The sequence below is a fragment of the Chiloscyllium plagiosum genome, chromosome 6 (genome assembly GCF_004010195.1).
Source record: "Chiloscyllium plagiosum isolate BGI_BamShark_2017 chromosome 6, ASM401019v2, whole genome shotgun sequence".
In the NCBI taxonomy this organism is placed as follows: domain Eukaryota; kingdom Metazoa; phylum Chordata; class Chondrichthyes; order Orectolobiformes; family Hemiscylliidae; genus Chiloscyllium; species Chiloscyllium plagiosum.
The window spans coordinates 28,800,014-28,821,861 of NC_057715.1; the positions used below are offsets into that span (position 1 = coordinate 28,800,014).

A 21,848-nucleotide genomic window follows, 5' to 3' on the forward strand; every position below is an offset into this window, starting at 1 on the left:
CCCCACCCCCTCTCCGGCCTATCACCCTCACCTTAACCTCCTTCCACCTATCGCATTCCCAACGCCCCTTCCCCCAAGTCCCTCCTCCCTACCTTTTATCTTAGGCTGCTTGGCACACCCTCCTCATTCCTGAAGAAGGGCTTATGCCCGAAACGTCGATTCTCCTGCTCCTTGGATGCTGCCTGACCTGCTGCGCTTTTCCAGCAACACATTTTTCAACCCTCTCAACCTCCACTCCGTTGATGGAGATGGGGGCATGTTCTCTTACTTTCTTTCTGAGATTCTTTAGTTTTACCGACATTGAAAGAGAGGTTGTTTTGATTGCACCATGTCACCAACCCCTCTGTCTCCTTTCTGTATTCTGACTTGTCTTTGTTTGATATCTGTTTCAGTCTGGTGGTGTCGTCAGTAAATGTGTAGATGGCAGTCGTTTAGAATTTGGCACTACTGTTGTGGGTGTACAGGGAGTATAGTAGGGGGCTGAGAACACATCCTGCCGGGGGTGGGGTGGGGGAAAGGTGTCTAGTGTTGAGTGTTATCGTGGAGGAGGTGCAGTTCATTGATTGTAGTCTATGGGTCAGGAAGCTGAGGATTCATTTGCAGAGGGCGGTGCCGAGACCTAGGCCTCAGAGGTTTGAGGTTACTGCTTTGATTCTTCAGTTTTAGTCCATGGTCAGAGACTGGAGGGTTTAGTTGTGATCAAGAATCAAGTAATATGGAAGCATCAGTAATCATATTTGTTTAACATGTTTGATTTTCTTGCAGCTTGTGAACCAGGGGTTCAGAGATTTGTTTTCTTATTCAGGAGTGATTATGGTATGGTGAGAGATATTGACGACCTGCAACTAACATTTGATACTTATGTTAAAGGAGAAAGTGAGGACTGCAGATGCTGGAGATCAGAGTTGAAAAGTGTGGGGCTGGAAAAGCACAGCCGGTTAGGCAGCATCCGAGGAGCAGGAGAGTCGACATTTTGAGCATGAGCTCTTCATCAGGAAAAAATCCAGTCTCTTCCTGGCGAAGAGCTCATGTTTGAAACATCGACTGTCCTGCTCCTCGGACGCTGTTTGACTGGCTGTGCTTTTCCGGCACCACACTTTGCGATACTTATGTTAAAGCCCACAACATCAATATGGGGGGTTAGTCACATAACACTGAAAAATTCATGAACACATATAAATACCAGATGCTGTAATATATGTACACTACAGTCATTGGCACTTGTATGTCTGGGTTCAAGGTAAGCAATTTGGATGCATAACAACATACACTTCCCTCTCCATGTAATGCTGCAAGTGGACAGAACTTGGGGAGATGGAATCTGTAAGCTTTTGACCTTGGGTCACATGCCATGATATGGTGATATGAACAGTGAGTAACTAAATTTTAAAGTGGAACCACAAATAGTTTCCTGTCACTCAGCCAATTTTTAATTAAGTGTAGTAATACACATTGTTCTCTCTGATCACACTTGCGTTGTGACAGTTTGCTTGTAGCTCAGGGATTAATTCAGAGATTATTATTTCATAGAATGGTTACAGCATCAAATGAGGTCATTTGGCCCACTGACTCTGCGCTGGTTTTTTTAAAGGACGAATTTGCCTCGTGTTACTCTGTAGTGCTGCAAATATTCTTTTATTTTTAGATTGCTCTTATGCCTAAATTGAACCTTCCTCCACCACATTCTGAGGTAGTGTATTCCAGTTCTAACTGCTTACCATGTGAAAAGGTTCTTATTCATGTTTCCATACTTTAGCCGATTATATCAAATCTGTCCCCTTGAAATTAACTTGTGTGATATAACTTCACATTCAGTTTGTAGTTGAGAATTTTGGGTCTGAAGTTAGTGTCTTGAAGGCATTATAAGTTTAAAAAATAAGTTAGAAGGTAGGAAAGGCCCTGGCAGACATTTTAAGGAGACCTTAATAAAAATCTATTTCACTGAGAAGGAAATACCATGAGAAGGATGTACAATATGTGGTTATCTGTGCAGTTAGCGATGGTATTACATTGAAGGGAAGGGGGTAGAACTCCGCAAATGTTCGTGGTAAGCCCGAAGATTGAGAAAACTTTAGAAACGGGCAAAAAGTGAAAAAGGGAGAAATTGGTGTATTTTAGAAAACTGGCAAAAAATGTAAAAACAGTAAAAGTGTTTATCAGCATTTAAGAAGGAAATGGAGTGATAGAAGAATTTGTTCTGAGGCCAGTTTGTCTTTGAAATTCTTTTCCCCAGAAAACAGTGGAGGCTAGGTCATTGATAACATTCAAGGCTACTAGGGATTTTGGGGTTATGAGGTAGGCAGGTCTGAGGAGTTAAGGCCATAATCAGATGAGTTAAGAACTTGAATGGAAAAGCCAGTCAATAGGCCAAGTGGCCAACTGAGTTATTATCTTGAAACTTTAAAACAGCCAACAATTCCCCCATTTAAGTTGGGAGCAATATTGGTCCTTACTATAATTGCTTTGGAGTTTCACCCTGCTTTACCACTGTATAATATGTTGAAACTCATTTATTAAGTTTCCATTTCTGTAGTTTTGTGTTCTTGCATCCAAATGTTTTAGCAGTTCTGCTGTTCAATTGATGCTTTATATTATGTTAATATCAGCACTAATCTAGTCATTTATGACAACTGGTGAGTATGGAAGCTGTGAATTAATTTGTTGACATTGAAGACTTAATGACTGCAGCATTGTGTTTCAAAAATTAGAGTCAAGACATTGCAAGTTGCGGTGCATAGTGCTTACTGTGCACTTAAGGAAATTGGAGCATTTATGTGTCCTTTTTTATGATTCAGTGTTCCTGGTACAAAGTAGCAGAGCCCATTTTAATAGACAATTGTGGTATGTTAATCCTGAATTGTCAAATTGTAGTCTTGGCTGTGCTGCACTGAATGTTGTAAAACTGATCAGAAGATTTTATGCATTCAGCACTTAGGACCGCAAGCCACAAGTAGGAAATTTGGCACATGCTGCCCATGACTATTCTGCAATTTAAGTTAAATGGATATAAACTTGAGTAGCTCATAGCCCATTTTCCAAATATATGAATCTCTAAACTGTGAGCAGAATAAATGTAATTAAATCCCTGTGTCTCTGTTTAGCAGTGACTCTGGTCCATATTGTCCCCACTCCTGAATGATATTTTAACAAGGATGCATGTTGGGACCTTGTAGATGTCCAGACACATTAATTCCATGAGAATGGCCTGGAAGTTTGAACTCCTCTCTCGTAGTTCCCCTGCTCCCTAGGACCCTTTTGAAAGGATGGCACTGAGATTTCAGACCATTCTGATTTATTTACCTGGATGATTATTCAGGGAATTTTCACTAGAGCCTGCAAGTTAGTCTAACTCTTGGATAACTATACAGTTGTGCCCTCCAAATTCTGTCCTCCCATCCAATCCCCAGTCCAACAAGACCCAATTCAACCTGTTCAGCCCAGCTACCGACTTGCCCAGCTCATGAAGCTGCCCCCTTACCACTTCAGCCACTTGCTACACTATCCACTTGACTCTCCCACATTAACCACTTACACATTGACACTCACCCATTCCCACATGCATTAATAAATCAGATGGCAAGTATATATCCTTATATTTCCCAGATGTAATGCTAAACCAATACATTAATTTCTGATGCAGTGTAACAAAGCTTGAGGGTTTGTTATTGATGTTTTCTATCAGTCTCACCAGTTTCTCGGAAATATTCCACATCCTTAAGTTAAGGCATATCATGTTTCTCAGTCTATTATTTAAAATCTGTGACATTGTAACAATGGATATTGTATTCAATAAATTTCTATGAAATCTGTTTAATCACAAATAGTTGAGCAACATTATTTATTTAATCCTGGTCTTAATCTTTATGTTGTCTTACTTGGATAATATTTTTTCAATCTCTTTTGCAGAATATTTGTAGATACTTGCAGTTTGACAATGCAAACTGTTTTCTCTGTGGTGCTCATGTTGACTCTTGTCTCCTATTATTGAATGTTGTGTTATTGTTGTCTTGCAGCAGTTTTAAAAAACCTTTGAGGTCATTATGGTACAGAGGGAAGCTATTTGGCCCATTAAAGTCCATACTAGCTGTCTGTATATTAAGCATGTCAGCTCCAAATCCCTGGTTTATACTCTCACTCTCTTCCCCTCTCTACCTTTTCACAACAACAATAGGGTCTTCCTTGTCCTCCCCTACCATCCCATCATTCACATCCAAAAGATCATTAGCTGCCATTTCCAACACCTCAAGTGGGATCCCAACATCAGGCACACATTCCCTTCTCCTCCCTTGTCAGCCTTCCACAAGGACCCTTACCTGCAAGAAAGCCTGGTCCACTCCTCCTTCCAATATCCCCCACTTCCCCATGGGACATATTCCTGCAAACATTGAAGGTGTAGCACCTGTCTGTTCACCTCCTCCCTTCTTCTCAGTATCCAAGGGCCCAAACTTTCCTTCCAGGTGAAACAGCACTTTACCTGCACTTCACACAATCTAGTCCACTGCCTTGGCTGCTCACGATGTGGTCTCCTATATACTGAGGAAACAAAGCGTAGACAAGGTGACCACTTCAGAGAACACCTACATTCTGTTGGGGGGAAAAAAAACCCTGAGCTTCCAGTTGCCTGTCACTTCAAAATATCACCTTGTTCCCTGGCTGCCTTTTCTGTCTCAGGCTTGCTGCAGTGCTCCAACAGTTCAGCACAAGTTGAAAGAACAGTACCTAGGAGCTCTATAACCTTCGGGCCTCAATACAGAGTTCAACAATTTTGGGCTGCAGGGCATTTTCTCCCATGTTCTTACTCCAACCCCAACACATCAGGCTTTGACATCACATGGGCTACTATTACACGCAACCCATTGTTAGCCACTAATAATCTCCATTAGTAGCCATTCATTCTCCTAGACTGATCATCATTGACACCTTTGTCTTCCAACTGTTCTGTTATCTCTTTGGGCTCTATCTTCACCTAGCCTTTACCTCTTATCCCTTCCCCCTCCACCCTGTCTTCTGCATGGCAATTAACGTTTTCCTACCTGACCTCCTGCCTACCTTCCTCCATCTAAGGAAGGATCACTGGACCCAAAACATTAACTCTAATTTCTCTGTACAGATTCTGCCAGACCTGCTGAGCTTTTGCAGTAATTTTTGCTTCGGTTTTTGTCCCTGGTTTATGCTTGTCATGAAAACTTATTTCCCTTAAGAGTTCATCAAGTATCCTTTTTGGAATCATTCATTATCTCCCTTTTCCACCATCCACCTTAGGCAGTGAGTTCCAGATCATACAATTGCAGTATCTTTCCAGCACAGAGAAAGGCTATTTAGCCCATCATGTCTGGGAAGGCTCTTTGAATAAGCTATTCACCCAGTGCCTTTACCCGTCCTCTCATCGCAGTCCTATACAATTTTCCTTTTTGATTAAAAATCCAATTCCATCTTGAATATCTCAATTGAATCTGCCTTCACCACACTCTCAGGCAATGCAATACAGATCTTAGTCATTCGCTGCATTAAACAATTTCTCCTCAGGCTGCCATTGCTATTTAACCTATGTCAGCAGCCCCTTGTTCCTGATCCTTGCACGACTGAGTATTTTTCCTCCTCTCCAATGTCTGGCCATCTCATGATTTTGAATATCTGTCTGAAATCTCTTTCCAACTTTCTTCAAGAAAGGCTGTATGAATCTATTCGATCTATCTACATAGCTAATGTTGCTCACTCCTGAAACCATTCTTGTAAATGGTCATGGCCTGTCATTGTGGCAAGAAAATGTTTTTCCTTGTATCAGGTGTGCATTCTTCACAGGTATTGCTGGGAACGCGACAATTTAAAAAAAGAACATTAGACCTATTTTCAGCACAATACTGCACATCAATGCTGAAAGAGGGCACTATGTCATCTTTGCTTGTAAGAGTGGGAGGAATATTTATATTTCTTTCCATTTTGCAGATAGGTGGCAAATACAATGCATACATTTTGCAATGCTACAGCCACATTACAGAGCATCAGTAGCATTGTTGAAATGACAACAGTGGAGCAGACCCTCTGTTGGCACAAGGGGTGACATGTGTGGTGAGGCCGATCTCAAAGTTAGGATCATCTTGTGCTATCTTGTATAGTTTTCACAAGCAGCCTGGTGAGATTCTTGCCAGGGATTGGTGAGATGCCAACTAACAGGGATTATTGCTTGTTAAATGATTGTCGGTCCAAAACATCTCACATTCAGCTTCCTGTCTTGCCAAACAAGGTCAACATTGAGGAAATGCAACTTGGAGGTAACAGAATTCAGCTCACTGATTGCTCTGAACAACTTCCATAATGGACAACATCGGGAACTGGGTATGCTCCATGGGCACTGGCCACGCACACCCCAAAACCATGGATACTGGCATCTAATATGTGTCAGCCGCTTAGAAACCTCCTGGCACATCTCTGATCCAGGAGGCTTCTGCACTCTGTGTTGCTCCTTGGGGTGCAATGGCAACTGCCATTGTAATGCTGTAGCACAGACTGTGTTTATGGACTAGACCAGGCTGTATCTCTGGGCTCTGATCCTATTTGGAAACTTACAGCATCCCTGCCTTGCATTACATTGCCTTGCTTGCAGTTTGGCCCCTCATAGCACAGATATGAGGTTCATCGTCATGTACTACTTAGTTCATGGATATCGTGAAGGCTGACCATGTTCCAGTGAAAGTACTAAAGTTGTGTGCTCCAGAGCTTGCTGCACCCCTAACCAAGCTGTTCTAGTACAGTTACCACACTGGTACCTGCCTGACAATGTGAAAAACTGCCCAAGTGTGTCTTGTACACACCTAGCAGGACAAAACTAACCAGAACAGGTCCAGGCAGTAGGCAGTGGAGGGGCCATAGTTGCCGACTGTCTGTCCTCCTTCAGCGGCTACATTCATGTCCTGCTGCCAATGGAGAGAAAGTCTTTGGTGTCCACCAATACTCTCGATGTCTTTAGGGAGAGGTGGACACCACAGAGGACGGAATGCTTTACTTCCCCTTCAAACCTCATTTTGCTTTAACTTTTTCCCTTACCTTTGGTCTCCATTGCCAATAACAGGCTTATCAGTTTGAAAACACAAGTAATTTAGTGGTGGTAGGTAATAGATGGAAAAAGACCGTGGGTGATTTGGTGATAGGGGAAGAAAAATATTCAGTTGTGTGTAAGAGGGCTTCTGTATTTAAAAAAACAAATCCAGTCAGGCCAATATTAGTGAATAATGAATGGATCATTGACAGTACTATTAAGCAAGGTCAAAAATCAAATGACACCAGGTTATAGTGCAACAGGGTTATTTGAAATTGCAAGCTTTCCGAGTGCTCCTTCATCAGGCATGGTTTGATATGGAGTATAAGACACTATTTATAAGCAAAAGGTTGACAACTTTAAAACTAGCTGTTGAATCCTTTAATCAGTTAGGAGGTAGGCTTCTGATTAAAGTGCAAAATCCAGGTTCCTTTCAAATCTTTGACCCCCCGGTGTGCGTGCGCATGCTATCAGCACTTGCAGCAATAGCCTGCTCACCGATGCCCATTTGGGATTGGCTAGGGGTATTCAGCTGCTGACCTCATTACAAAAAGAGATGAACTCCAGAGACAAGAGTGACTGCCACTGACGTCAAGGCTGTATTTTAGCAAAACTGGAGTCAGTGGGAATTAGGGAGAAAACCTCTGCGCTGGTTGGAGTCTTGGCAAAAAGGGAAGAAGATTGGGTTGTTGGAGGTCAGTCATCTCGGCTCCAGTATCTCCGCTAAGTTCCTCAGGATAGTGTCCTAGACCCAATTGCCTTCAGATGCTGACACAGTGAGAAAACTCACAAGTTTTTATCATTGAATCCCCTTGAAAATAATACGATGAGACTCAAATCTGGTTAAAACTCTGTGAGATTCACCTCACTTGACTTGATTTGTGGTCAAAAATCACACAGTATGGGTTATCATCCGAAGGGTTTATTTGAAACCATGAGCTTTTGGAGCTCCTGTTCCTTCCTCAGACAGCTAGTGAGACAGAATACATCGGCCACAGAATTTATAGTGAAGCATCAAATGGTCATGCAACTTATGTGAATGTATTGAACACACCTAGATGGCTATTAAGTCTTTAATCAGTAGAATAGAGGTGCAGGTTTAGATTTACTAATATGTAAATCCCTGCCCCAAGGTAAGTTCAGGTTTTATCAGAACAAAGGTGACATCTTGGGTCACACAATGCATTTGAAGTGTGAGACAATGCCTCAAGTCTGTTTGTATTTCATCCTGGAGCCAGACTGGTTTTAATTTCAAAGTAGGAATTTATAACATGCCATATTGACTGACTGTCAACAGATTGTGTGCTTTTTTAACAAAATAGTATACCTGCAAATGCAATTTCATCCCATAGATTTGTGTGTGCTCACGTGCTCTTGAGAGAGAGAGTGTGTGAGAGCATGTGTGTGCATATGTGTAAGAATGTGTGTGCTTGAGAGAGTATGCGTGAGTATATGTACGTGAGACAAAGTTAAAAATCACACAACACCAGCCTTTATGTATGGGAGGGTCTATGTGTTTGTGTGAGAGAGTTGGAGTGTGAGGGAGTATATGCATATGAGAGTGTGCATGTTTGAGAGAGAGTGTACAGTGTGATGGGGTCACCTGCAGTGTGACATGAACCCAAGATCCCAGTTGAGGCTGTACTCAATTTATGGTGCTTTTCTTGTTTGGATTCGCTTTTAGAAATTTTTTTTTCAAGCTGTATTGAAGTTTCATCCATTTTGTTGCCCACCACATCCTCCTCAACTTCTAGCTAGCTTCAGCTAGATCTTCATTATTATTCCATCCTGCCTTTTTGTACTGCACAATAATTATTCACCACTCCTCTTCTTTCAACAGTTTCGGCTGCAGAAATTTCACTAATGCTATTTCTTGGTGAGCTTGAAAGAGGAACCTGTAAAGGGACTGGAAAGCATCCTAGTACCAACAGGGGACATTACAGGAATCCATTTTTAAAGATAGCATTTGTTATGATAAATTTGTAGAATTTTTCTTGATGTTCGCAGATTTTTTTTTAAGCCCTGGGCTCACAGTTACAGACCCCAGGCTGTCCTGTTTTGACATTATGGATGAGAGCGGTCTTTCTTGCCTCCACTTAGGGAGAGAGGCTATTTGTCAAGGTATCGTTGCAAAAGTAATCTGCCTGTATGCAACCAGTCCTTCCTACAGATATGAATGCCAGTATTATGTTAGTTTCTGTGCCACCAAATCTTCCTGGCCATCAGTGTTAGCATATGTCGAATCAGTGATATTTTCAAGGTTTGTGTAACTACAATGATCTGTCTTTAGGTATTTTGAGTCAGTGTTTGTTAGTGGCAGCACTTTTTTGGAGAGAAAGGGCACAGTATATTTCCTAAATGGTCTCGTAGCCAGGGTTTCAAGGCATTGTGAAGCATGTGATTGTGACCATTCCAAAAATGTCGGCACAGTCCAGATTTAAGTTCATAGGACTGAATGAATTCACATGCATCTTTGTTCTTCTGATTCATCTGATTTTTAAAGCAAACATTTGAGATGTACAAACGAATCACTTTTCTGATGTACCTTCCCTAAGCTAACTCGAAAGTCTAACTTTTGCCATTAACTATAACCAGCATGGCATTATGTAGATCTTTCACTCTATATTTTTGTCATCACAAAGCACAATTGTCTGAATAAATGTTAAGATATTTCAGAAATTGTGACTTTTGACCAGATATGTACATGTTTCTTGCAAAGGTTAAGAATTGTATCATTTTTCAGACTGAACTATGCATGTGGGTAGTTTTCCATATGGATTGAAGGCTTGTTGCTGAGTATGGTCTGCTTGTTCCAAGTGTCTGCATAATTGTGCATGTGATTCTGTTTCAAGTTACTTAAAAGCCATAGACAGTTGTTTAAGACCCAGGAAACTAGAACTCTCCACGGAGATTCTAAGTCAGCAGTAAGGGGCTTGGTTATGGAGTAGACATTTATGCATCACATTACGTATCATCACCTCATTGCATTGCCATGGTAACCTTTAGTGTTCGAATGCACACTGAAACTTGAATGCTCCACATTTATGCTTGTGTAGCACAATGTCAGCAGAGTTTTGAGATTTGAGAAAAGCCAGCAAATGTCCAACCTGCAACAATTAGTCCTTGAGGCAGACTGAAGCCAGCAAGTATGGAGTGGTGGAAATGAACAGTGTGTCATTATGATGTACAGTACATTGGAACGTTTCCCCTCCATTAAACTGTATTGGTTTGGCAGAGATGGTGCAGCAGATTTTGAGGAGAAATGGACTTTGCAGTTTTGTTTTTCAGCTGGATAAGTGTTCTTGTTAGAGTAAATTTTAAAATGAAGCATGAACTGGAGTACAATTGGGACTATAATTAAGGAGGGGAATAAAGGCATATAATGTTTCCTCAAAATAAATCAACCATTTTCACTTGTGGGATGTTCAGAACTTTTATAATGCACATGTGTGTGTGTCTATATGCATTTAAGCACTTTGTCTCAAACATAATAATGTCATACTAGATCATTAGAATTAAAGAAAGGAACTGCAAAGAAAATTGTTGAAAGACTGTTTCAGGACCTTTTTATTTTGAACCCTTTTTAGCAGAGGTAAAATGTTATTGATACATACAAAATAGAAACTGGAGTAAGCCATTCAGCCCCTTGAGCCTGCTTTCCCATTCAATGTAATGTTGCTGATCTAAGCCATGAATGCACCAGATTTTAAATGACTTTTAAACAAAGCTTTTAGTTTCAAAATAAAATCTTAAGGCTAAACAAAGTGGAAATGCAGACTGTGCCTGTTCAAATAAAATAATGATGACTAAATGTAAATAAGGACAAATTGCACAGAGTTCAAACAACATTATCCCACTTTTTTACTTCAATATCCATCACAACTGCATTGTTTTTATTGCAACCATTTTAAATCTTTTTAAAATGCACTGTTATTTGTTGACCAAGTTACTTCATATTTTAAAATATTCTGTAAATCTGTTAAGTAGATTGGGTGAAATATTGAGCAAAGGAGCAGGCTGTTCAGCCCACTCATTCCACACTGGAGCTTACAATTCAGAGAGACATAGGTTTCAGGAGCAAGAGTAGGCCGTTTAGGATGTCTCGTCTATTTTACCATTTAGTATGATCATAGCTAATGTGAACATAGTTGTGGTTTTAGTTCCGCTTTCCTGTATGGACTTTTACTCACTTGACTATCAAAAATCTATCTAATTTGTCCTTGAATAATTTTAAAGATCCAGCCTCCACTGCCTTCTGGGGAATACTGTTCCACACGCTTACCAATATACACAGTAGGAGGAATTGTCAGCCTACTCTGCCATTTAATAAGATCATGACTGAGTTGATTATATCTATGGTCAACTAAGGAGACCAAAATAGTATACTGTTCTCCATCAAGCCTCCAACCCATCTTTCCTTGTCTAACCCTCCGTATAAAGCTCTTTTCTCACTTCTTCATATGCTTATCCAACATCCCTTTAAAGGCAGTTATGTAATTCCCTTGCATATGGCTGTATTTCACTAGCTAGGCTCATCCATAGTCTTTGTATTGCACAATTGAATCAAATAAATAGTGATGTGGTAATTCTTGGCATCCAAACTGCAGCTGTAGAGGTTGTCACTGCATGGTGACTGCATGAAAATACAGCTGACTTTTAAACAAGGCTATTATTATAATGATATTGCAGAAATTCATTGAGGAAGAATGTAGGACAGCGCCTTCTGTATGTGCTAGGGTATAATGGATTTGGGGGAAAGAACTGCAATAATTTCTGGGTCATTTATTTTTATTACAGTGCGGTGTCAAGATAATTATACTTGCCTTTTTTTAATGCTCCACACAGTTATTGTTAACACTGTAGGTCTAAGAATCTCTTTAATTGGTGAGGTTCAATTATCTTTATATCATAATACATTAAATTATTACACTTTTTTTAATGTCAGCATTAGAAAAGGTAGCAATGGCTTTTGTACATCATTATGAATATCATCTTAAAAATGCTTTGTATGTCAATGGATGCTTTTGATTTTTACATTTTGAATTTAAATCATTGTTTGGTAGAACATAACTTGAACATCGCTAAAAAGAGGAACAGATTCAAAATTTTACACCTTGCAGTCATCAAGATCAGGATGCAAGAAGCCAGGCTTGGAGGAGGAACATCAATTTATAGAGCATGAGAAGGGCATGCTGATTGATTGGTCTGAGTGTTACCGTGGGGAAGCAGCACACTCCATAGCACCTCTCCCATTTTCGACTTTGATGTAATGACCACGAAGCTTCTACCCCTCTCATCCTTTTGATAAGTATATGGCACATTTGCAATATTTGAATCCACAGCTACATCAAAGAATTTCTTGACGCAGTTCAGTAAACTCCATCATGTGTTCATATTTACCATTTGAAATAGCAAAATTTACTGTGCTCCCTCTCCTTAACTCTATTAGTTGAGAGACCTGCCAATGAGTTCTTGGCTATTATCGACTGCAAGCTTATTTTCATTGATTAAAATGGATTGGGATTCCTAAATTTTCAAGTGCTACAAGATAGTTCTTATTGGAACCATTGTGAATAGGGCCCTGACTACCTGCTCATCATGCATGTTGATGTTAAGATAGGGCATGTTAAGACTCTTTTGCGATAATGGCTACCCTGATCAAGTTAATACTTGCTGTGTACTGCACAAACTCATAAAAGGGCCTATATCCACCATTTTTGGTCCTGAATAGTGCCTAGTGTATCCCAGATTATCCTGGACAAGATGGCATCTCAAAGCTTCAAACAACCTGGGAAGTTAGCTGTCTGATACTACTATTTTGCAGTAAATATGTGAATAATCTTTTCTAGAGACCAAATGTTGCTATCAAGCCTAAAAGAATTTTACCAACCTCCGAAATGAGGTGATATGCGTTTCAGTCTCAGTATGATAAAGTATCTAGGCAGTACATCCGAATGATTCTTGATTGTATTAAACAACGTATCATTGACCATTCAAAAAGGGCAGAGTACTGATCGTTCTTAACCAGCCTGTGTTTACAATTTTCAGAATACCATGTCCAATGTGATTAAGATCTGATTCTGCTATTGGACAGCATTTGCAAAACAATCCAGACTATATTAAGATTTACACTAGAAGGCAGTCATACATTAACACATTGGGGCTGGAAATGTGTTGCTGGAAAAGCGCAGCAGGTCAGGCAGCATCCAGGGAACAGGAGAATTGACGTTTCGGGCATAAGCCCATCTTCAGGAATGAGGAAAGTTTGTCCAGCAGGCTAAGATAAAAGGTAGGGAGGAGGGATTTGGGGGAGGGGCGTCGGAAATGTGATAGGTGGAAAGAGGTCAAGGTGAGGGTGATAAGTCAGACTGGGGTGGGGGCGGAGAGGTCGGGAAGAAGATTGCAGGTTAGGAAGGCGGTGCTGAATTTGATGGATTTGACTGAGACAGGCTGGGGGGAGGGGAAATGAGGAAACTGGTGAAATCCGAGTTCATCCCTTGTGGTTGGAGAGTTCCTAGCCGGAAGATGAGGCGTTCCACCTCCAACCGTCATTTCGCTGTGGTCTGACGATGGAGGAGTCCAAAGACCTGCATATCCTTGGTGGAGTCGGAGGGGGAATTGAAATGTTGAGCTACAGGGTGGTTGGGTTGGTTGGTCCGGGTGTCCCAGAGGTGTTCTCTGAAACGCTCCGCAAGTAGCCGGCCTGTCTCCCCAATATAGAGGAGGCCACATCGGGTGCAAAGGATGCAATAGATGATATGTGTGGAGGTACAGGTGAATATCATCTATTGCATCCTTTGCACCCGATGTGGCCTCCTCTAAATTGGGGAGACGGGCCGCCTACTTGCGGAGCGTTTCAGAGAACACCTCTGGGACACCCGGACCAACCAACCCAACCACCCTGTAGCTCAACATATCAATTCCCCCTCCCACTCCACCAAGGATATGCAGGTCTTTGGACTCCTCCATCGTCAGACCACAGCGAAACGACGATTGGAGGAAGAACGCCTCATCTTCCAGCTAGGAACCCTCCAACCACAAGGGATGAACTCGGATTTCACCAGTTTCCTCATTTCCCCTCCCCATCACCCTGTCTCAGTCAAATCCATCAAATCCAGCACCGCCTTCCTAACCTGCAATCTTCTTCCCGACCTCTCCGCCCCCACCCCAGTCTGACCTATCACCCTCACCTTGACCTCTTTCCACCTATCACATTTCCGACGCCCCTCCCCCAAGTCCCTCCTCCCTACCTTTTATCTTAGCCTGCTGGACAAACTTTCCTCATTCCTGAAGAAGGGCTTATGCCCGAAACGTCGATTCTCCTGTTCCCTGGATGCTGCCTGACCTGCTGCGCTTTTCCAGCAACACATTTCCAGCTCTGATCTCCAGCATCTGCAGACCTCACTTTCTCCTCAAAGATTAACACATTGGACCCTGTTTTATCTAGGCAGAATAAATTTGTTAATGTATTGCACCTTTTTGTGGCCAGGCTCCATGACCCTGTTTCACAATCTCGGCTGCACTTCCATGGCAACACTCTGACCAATCAGGATTTACTTGTCTGGGATGAGAACTAAGTTGGACAGTCAACTGCTCCTGTTGCATCTCCGTGCAAACAGTGGTCCAAGCATTAAGCATCCTTTTCTCATGATGTATAAATTGGTGTTCCTTCTTCAAGTTTAGTTTCTTGCATTCCTGTCCCAATGATTGCAAGACAAGTTTCAACTTCATGCCTCCTTTTCGCAATTGTCAAATTGTAAAATGACTCCTGAGCTTTGGATCCTCATTTAATGTTTATCTGACATGAATGGCACATTGTAACTCGGGTTGCTTGTGTTCCAAAGATTCTGCTGTAACCTAGAATGGAATTTGTATGTTAGGCATATCTGAGTGCTATTTGAATAATTATTTCAGATGAGTTATTTCAAATCCAGGATCAACTGCACTGTGATATTAAAGTAATTTTTACTTATGGATCAAAAGCTTTACTTAACTTGTCTTCTAACATCTTAACTAATGATGGTAAAAGGCCATTAAAAAACAATGGATCATATTGTAGAAGTTCCAAGGATCAAGTCAGTAAGAGAAAATTGGAAAATTGGTATGTTTTATGTTTTATTTAGACTTTGGATGAGACAAATTTGTAATCAAATTTCCAGAAGATCCAAAATTAGGAGAGATAGCAAACAGTCCAAAGAATAAAAGGAAGTAACAAAGATGTTGCTAAGATTGTGAAATAGGCAAATAAAAATGAAGATGGAATCTGATCCCAATACGTGTCGGTCAGTACAATATTTTGTTAAAGTAAGAGAAATTACGAACTTTGGATCGCATGAAAGCGTAGGAGGGGCTGCTCATTCAGGTCTGAATGAAATGTTTCAACTGAATTATTTTTTATAAAATGGGTATTCCTGGGTATTGATTTAGGTCTGGAATATAAAAGTTGAAATGTAATGCTGAGTTTATATTGAAAGTGTAAGGATAGTTTGGATATTTGTTTTCAAAATAATAAATAGTTTGATAGCTAGTGGAAAGGCAGAATAAAGGAACTGGGAAATTAGTATTAGTGAAAATTGAAAGCTAAGCCAAACTTCACGCAGTTTATTTATTCGGAATGATTGATTAACTTTGGAATAAGTTAATACAAAACATAGTAAATGCAAATTTGATTTCTTTAACACCATGTTATTAACATTTCTACATTTATCAGATAGAAAAATGACATATTAGAATACTTGCCACATTAGGATAGCATGATGGCATAGCAGTTCGCACTGTTGCCTCACAATACCAAAGACCTGTGTTTGGTTACAGCCTTGGGTGACTGATTGTGGAGAAAGTGAGGACTGCAGATACTGCAGGTCAGAGTCAAGAGTGTGGTGCTGGAAAAGCACAGCAGGTCAGGCATCTAAGGAGCAGGAGAATTGATGTTTTGGGCAGAAGCCCAAAGTCTGACGAAGGGCTTATGCCTGAAATGTCGATCCTCTTGTGACTGATTGTGGAGTTTGCATATTCTCCCGTGTCTGCAGGAGTTTCCACTTGGTGTTCTGGTTTCCTTCCACAGTCCCAAAATGTTCAGGTTAAATGCATTGGCCATGCTGAATTGCCCTGTAGTGTCCAGGCTAGGTGGATTCGTCATGATAAATGCAGAGTTAAGGATTAGGGTATGGTGCACTTCAAAGATTTGGTGCAGACTTGATGGACTGAATGACCTTTACCTGCATTCTACGGATTCTATGATTTAACTGGGTAAAAGTTGATTAGTGCGAGGTGTAGTAGAATCTTGTAGAAGTGAACTTCATGTAGTGTTGGGAACTCATCTTTGTGATCTCTTATTTTCGTTCCTTCATTCAAAGGTCGGTCTTGGGAAACCTGTGATGTTAATATCCTGAGAAAATTTGAACCAATAATTTTCTGAATCATGACACTTTATTAGATCGCAGAAATCCTTGTCTGGTTTTTCTGGGCAGTGCGGAACTGAGCAATTTAGTTTGACCTTTTATTCAACTTGTATGTCTTCATTATTATTTGTTTGATAAAGAGAAGCCAACTTTTTTTAAAATTGCCTGGGTAATTGGTAGTTTGAATACGTTTAAAACTTTTGATATTAAAGGAGGATCAATCTGTTGAACCCAAATACTAAATTTGTAATTTATTCACTGTAGAGATTTAGCTAAAAAGAATTTTACAAATACCCCTATCTGAAACTTTGTTGTTTGAGTGTCTTGCCTTCCTCTTGTATACTGCAGCAAGGAAGACCAGCTCCTTTATGAATTGCGTGCAAGATATGATATAGAAATACCTGACCCTGAAATAATGCTAATTATATGACATTGGTTCACAATCTGCACATTTTGTACAGCACAGAGGAAAATAAATGTGATCTTTTTCGTGCATAGGGCTACTGAGACTTTTGAGGAAGTACACTTACTTTATCAATGTGCAATCTTGGGGGAGAACATGCTGGGAATTTGGGGGCACAGTCCCATTTGTGATTTTATTTTCCACCAATCAATGGGAGCTCAAGTGTACTCCTGAAAGTGAGCATTTTGATGCCAGCAACACAAAAAAAAATTGATCAAACACTTTCCTTTTATTGCATTTGAACTTAGTGTGTCCTTAACAGCACAAACAGGAACAGTTCGTCCGGTAGATCACAAGCCTGTAATGAATTGATGATAAGTTATGGACGCACCACTATGCATGTAACTTGCTGTCTGATTATTCCCTCCATGCTGTAAGTAGCTCATTCTTCAGGTCTTATTGTGATGAGAAGAAAATCCAGCCACTGGTATGAATTATTAATTGCTCTTCAAGGTTGAATATACTGGAGAAAATAGGAATTGAAAGGTAGAGTGGGGTATAAACTAACCAAAAAGAGCCGGTTTGTTATTGGACCAAAACAGTCTTTTCCCATTCCTGAAAATCCATTCTATTCTTTATAGGATACTTGAACATTTTGGCACTTCATCTGTTGAGAATGAAAGTCTTCACTGTTGTTGAAGCCAACTTTGAAAATTCAGGTGTTTCCCCTTCTTAGATTCATATTTTATGAAAGCAGAAGGTGACAGTGTAAGGAATATTCTAGGAAGTTTTCTTTTCATTTGGAAATTAAAGGAATTGATAAAAATAATTTCTGAGAATGCCCTCTTTTAACAAGTTGTAAATTGCACGACATTCAACGTGACTGACACAGGGGTTAGTATCTCTAATGTGGAGTAGGAGGATTTACATATTAATTATTTTTCTTGAATGGAAGGTATCTTTTTGTAAATGTATGCCTTACTTTATATGTCTATTTATCAATGGGACAAATTCTATAATTTGCTTTTGCAGTAGTGCTAGGGAATGAACATATTGAAGGGCATCAGAAAATGGCGTCATAGAGTCCTACAGCACGGAGACAGAGCCTTTGGCCCAAACTGGTCCATGCTGACCAAGATGAAGTATTGATTCCTTCAGTATAGTATTAGTGGAAAAAAAGCAAAACCTGTCAATTTCCAGTTGGGTTGTGCTACTGTGTTTATTAAACTAATGGCAAAAACCCCATAAAAGGTATATTTGCCCTTACTAAGTAAGCTGCTTTCCATGTTTTCTTGAATTATCTAATAACACCTGTCTATACAGAACAAAATGTATGCATTTCTCAGAAAACTAAGTCTGTTACAATGGATCCACTTTACGAATGAAATTGAAACTGGCCCTTAGTTGGTCAATTTGACCTAATTGTTACTTAACCCTTTGAAGCTGTATGTTTCTTCTTGGATAATTGAATAATGGGACTTCATTTTCACTCATTCATTGCTGGCTGGGCCAGCATATGTTACACATCGCTGGTTGCCCTTGAGGAGATGATAGGCGGAAGTGGGCACTGCAGATGCTAGAGATTAGAGTTAAGATTAGAGTGGTGCTGGAAAAGCACAGCAGGTCAGGCAGCATCAAGGAGCAGGAAAATCGACGTTTTGGGCAAAAGCCCTTCATCTGGAATGAGGCTGGGAGCCTCTGGCATGGAGAGATAGATGGGAGGGGGCTGGGGCTGGGACTGGGGAGAAGGTAGCTGAGAGCGCAATAGGTGGAAGAGGTTGGGGGGAAAGGTGCTAGGTCGGAGAGGAAGGTGGAACGGATAGGTGGGAAGGAAGGTTGACAGGTGGGACAGGTCATGAGGATGGTGCTGAGCCGCAAGGTTGGAACTGGGATGAGGTGGGGGGGGAGGAGAAATGAGGAAACTGGTGAAGTCCATGTTGATGCCATGGGTTGGAGCCACCCGAGGCGGAAGATGAGACGTTCTTCCTCCAGGCATCAGGTGGTGAGGGAGTGGCGATAGAGAAGACCCAAGATCTGCATGTCCCCGGTAGAGTGGGTGGGGGAGAGGTTGAAGTGTTCAGCCACGGGGTGGTGGGGTTGATTTTGGGTGGGTGTCCTGGAGATGTTCTCTGAACCGTTCTGGGAGAAGATGGCTGGTCTCCCCAGAGTAGAGGAGATCACATCGGGAGCAACGGATACAATAAATGACATGTGGGAGTGCAGGTGAAACGTTGATGGATGTGGAAGGCTGCTTTGGGGCTTCGGACGGAGGTGAGGGTGGAGGTGTGGGTGCAGGTTTTGCAATTCCTGTGGTGGCAGGGAAAGGTCCCAGGAGCAATTGGCGTTAGGGACGTAGACTTGACCAAATAGCCATGGAGGGAACTGTCTTTGCAGAAAGCAGATAGGGGTGGGGATGGAATCCTGCTGGTAGGATTCATTTGTAGGTGGCGGAAATGTCGGCGGATGATGTGATGTATGCAGAGGTTGGATAAGATGTGTTGGAAAGCATCTTCAACCATGTGGGAGGGGAAAGTGCGGTCTTTAAAGAAGGAGGCCATCTGATGTGTTCTGTGATGGAACTGGTCCTCCTGGGATGTGGCAGAGGCGGAGGAATTGGGAATATGGGATAGCATTTTTGCAGGAGCTAGGTAGGGAGGAGGTGTAATCCAGGTAGCTGTGGGAGTCGGCGGGTTTGTAGAAAATGTCAGTGTTGAGTCGGTCATCATTGTTAGAGATGGAGAGGTCCAGGAAGGGGAGGGAGGCGTCAGAAATGGTCCAGGTGAATTTAAGGTCGGGGTGGAATGTGTTGGTGAAGTTGATGAACTGTTCATCTGGAGTTTCCCTCCCATATGGTTGAAGATACCCTCCAACACATTTTGTCCATGTCCCGCACCTCCGTCCTCGAACTCAACCCCTCCAACCGCAACAAGGACATATATACGTTGTATCATCTGCTGACTTTTCCACCACCTACATGCAGACTCCACCACCCAGGGATATATTTCCCTCCCCACCCCTATTTGCTTTCCACAGAGACCGTTCTCTCCATTACTACATGGTCAGGTCCACACCCCCTAACAACATACCCTTCCCTCCTGGGACTTTCCCCTGCCATTGCAGGAATTGCAAAACTTGTGCCCACACCTCCTCCCTCACCTCTGTCCAAGGCCCCAAAGGAGCCTTCCACATCCATCAAAGTTTCAACTACATTTCCACACATGTCATTTACTGTACCCATTGCTCCCGATGCGGTCACCTCTACGTTGGGGAGACCGGACGCAGGTGAAACGTTGATGGATGTGGAAGGCTGCTTTGGGGCTTCGGACGGAGGTGAGGGTGGAGGTGTGGGTGCAGGTTTTGCAATTCCTGTGGTGGCAGGGAAAGGTCCCAGGAGCAATTGGCGTTAGGGACGTAGACTTGACCAAATAGCCATGGAGGGAACTGTCTTTGCAGAAAGCAGATAGGGGTGGGGATGGAATTTTTCTTGCTTCTTGGATGCTGTCTGACCTGCTGTGCTTTTCCAGCACCACTCTTATCTTGAGGAGATGATGATGATGAGCTTCTGCCTTGAACCACTGCAGGTCTGTTTGGTGCAGATAAATTCAGTGCTATTAGGGAGCGAACTCCAGGATTTTGACCCTGTGACTTTGAAGAAATAACATATATCTAAGTCAGGAGTGATTTGAAGGAAGCAAAAACAGAAATCACAGGGGAAACTCAGCAAATATGGCAGCATCTATGAAGAGAAAGCTGAATTGACATTTGATATCCAGTGACCCTGCTTTCAGAGCACTTCTGAAGAAGGCTCATTGGACCTAAGACGTTAACTCTTTTCTCTCCATAGACACTGTCAGACTTGTTTAGTTTCTCCAGCAATTTCTGTTGTTGGTTTGGATTTCCAGCGGTTCTTTGTTTTATTTTAGTGGCTTGGCGGGGATCTTGTGACTTCTGATTTTCTAACATTGTGTTTTCCTATTTTGTTGTGCAAATTAGTCAAGATTGTGACAAGAATTGGGATAGTTATCTGGAGATCGAGGGCTTGATTTCGTGTAGGGTTGGAGCGTGAATTTAGTCTTGTCCCTAGTTCTTTTAATAACTTGAATTCAAGTGACTAATGATTCAGATTTCCTTTTAGCATTTAATCCAAGTTTCTTTCCTTAGCAAAGCAGAGGCATTGCACTTCACCTTGGCTATTGTTGCCAATAAAGAGGATACATTGCTTAAAGTTCTTATTTCCTGAACAGTATCTGTTGCCTCCCTCACTAAGGAGTCAATCCTGGGTAAAGAAGGCATCAGAGCAAAGCCTGATTCTATAACTGCTAAATAGCCTGTAGACCAGTTTTTAGATTAGATAGTTGATGTTGATACGCACTGCAATCAGTATTTCTGGAAGCATTGAGGAGAAACAAAGTGATAACAGGGATTTATCCTTCATAGTTGAAGGATGCTCTACATAGCTTGGAATATTCTGAAGCCTGGTATTCATTGTTGTTTATCTAAAAATAAAGTTCAACTTTACCTTTATTGAATTTTGTAATTTCATGGTACATTTACAAAACTTCAATTTGCACATGTCACCCTAAATATTAATCGTTGGAAACCCAGTGGTTTTAATGGGCTGTTGGCATTAAATATTCTGCTGAATGAAGCTATTCCATGCTGTAATGTATATGATTTGTTGTTTTATTTTATATAAGCGAACACTTCAAGCAGAGGTTTGTCAAATCTAATTGTGTCTTTGCTTCTTTCCTTCAAAAGCCAATCGATGGAAAAGCCTGTTTTCGAATTCTTACACTTCTGGTCTTCCATGTAGCTCGTTTACAGGATATAGTCCATATACCAATGGGTTTAGCTCTCAAAGCCTCTACAAACCTGTTACTAAACAATTACTAATCTCTGAAAGACCAGGTAGAGTATAAAACTGGAACAGCTTGAATGTTTGTTTCTCATGATGTAAGCATTGCACACATACTGCTACTTGCATGCACCGCTTAATATAATTCTAATA

General features: G+C 41.4%; 1 protein-coding gene across 1 annotated transcript in view; it reads left to right on the top strand.

Annotated features, from left to right (window-relative positions):
* slain1a (SLAIN motif family, member 1a) overlaps positions 1-21,848 on the top strand; it is a 127,262-nt gene that overhangs the window by 50,874 nt on the left and 54,540 nt on the right. Inside the window, exon 4 of the mRNA XM_043692680.1 lies at positions 21,599-21,748. Coding sequence (XP_043548615.1) covers positions 21,599-21,748 — 150 coding nt within the window. The remainder of the gene's footprint in view (positions 1-21,598; positions 21,749-21,848) is intronic.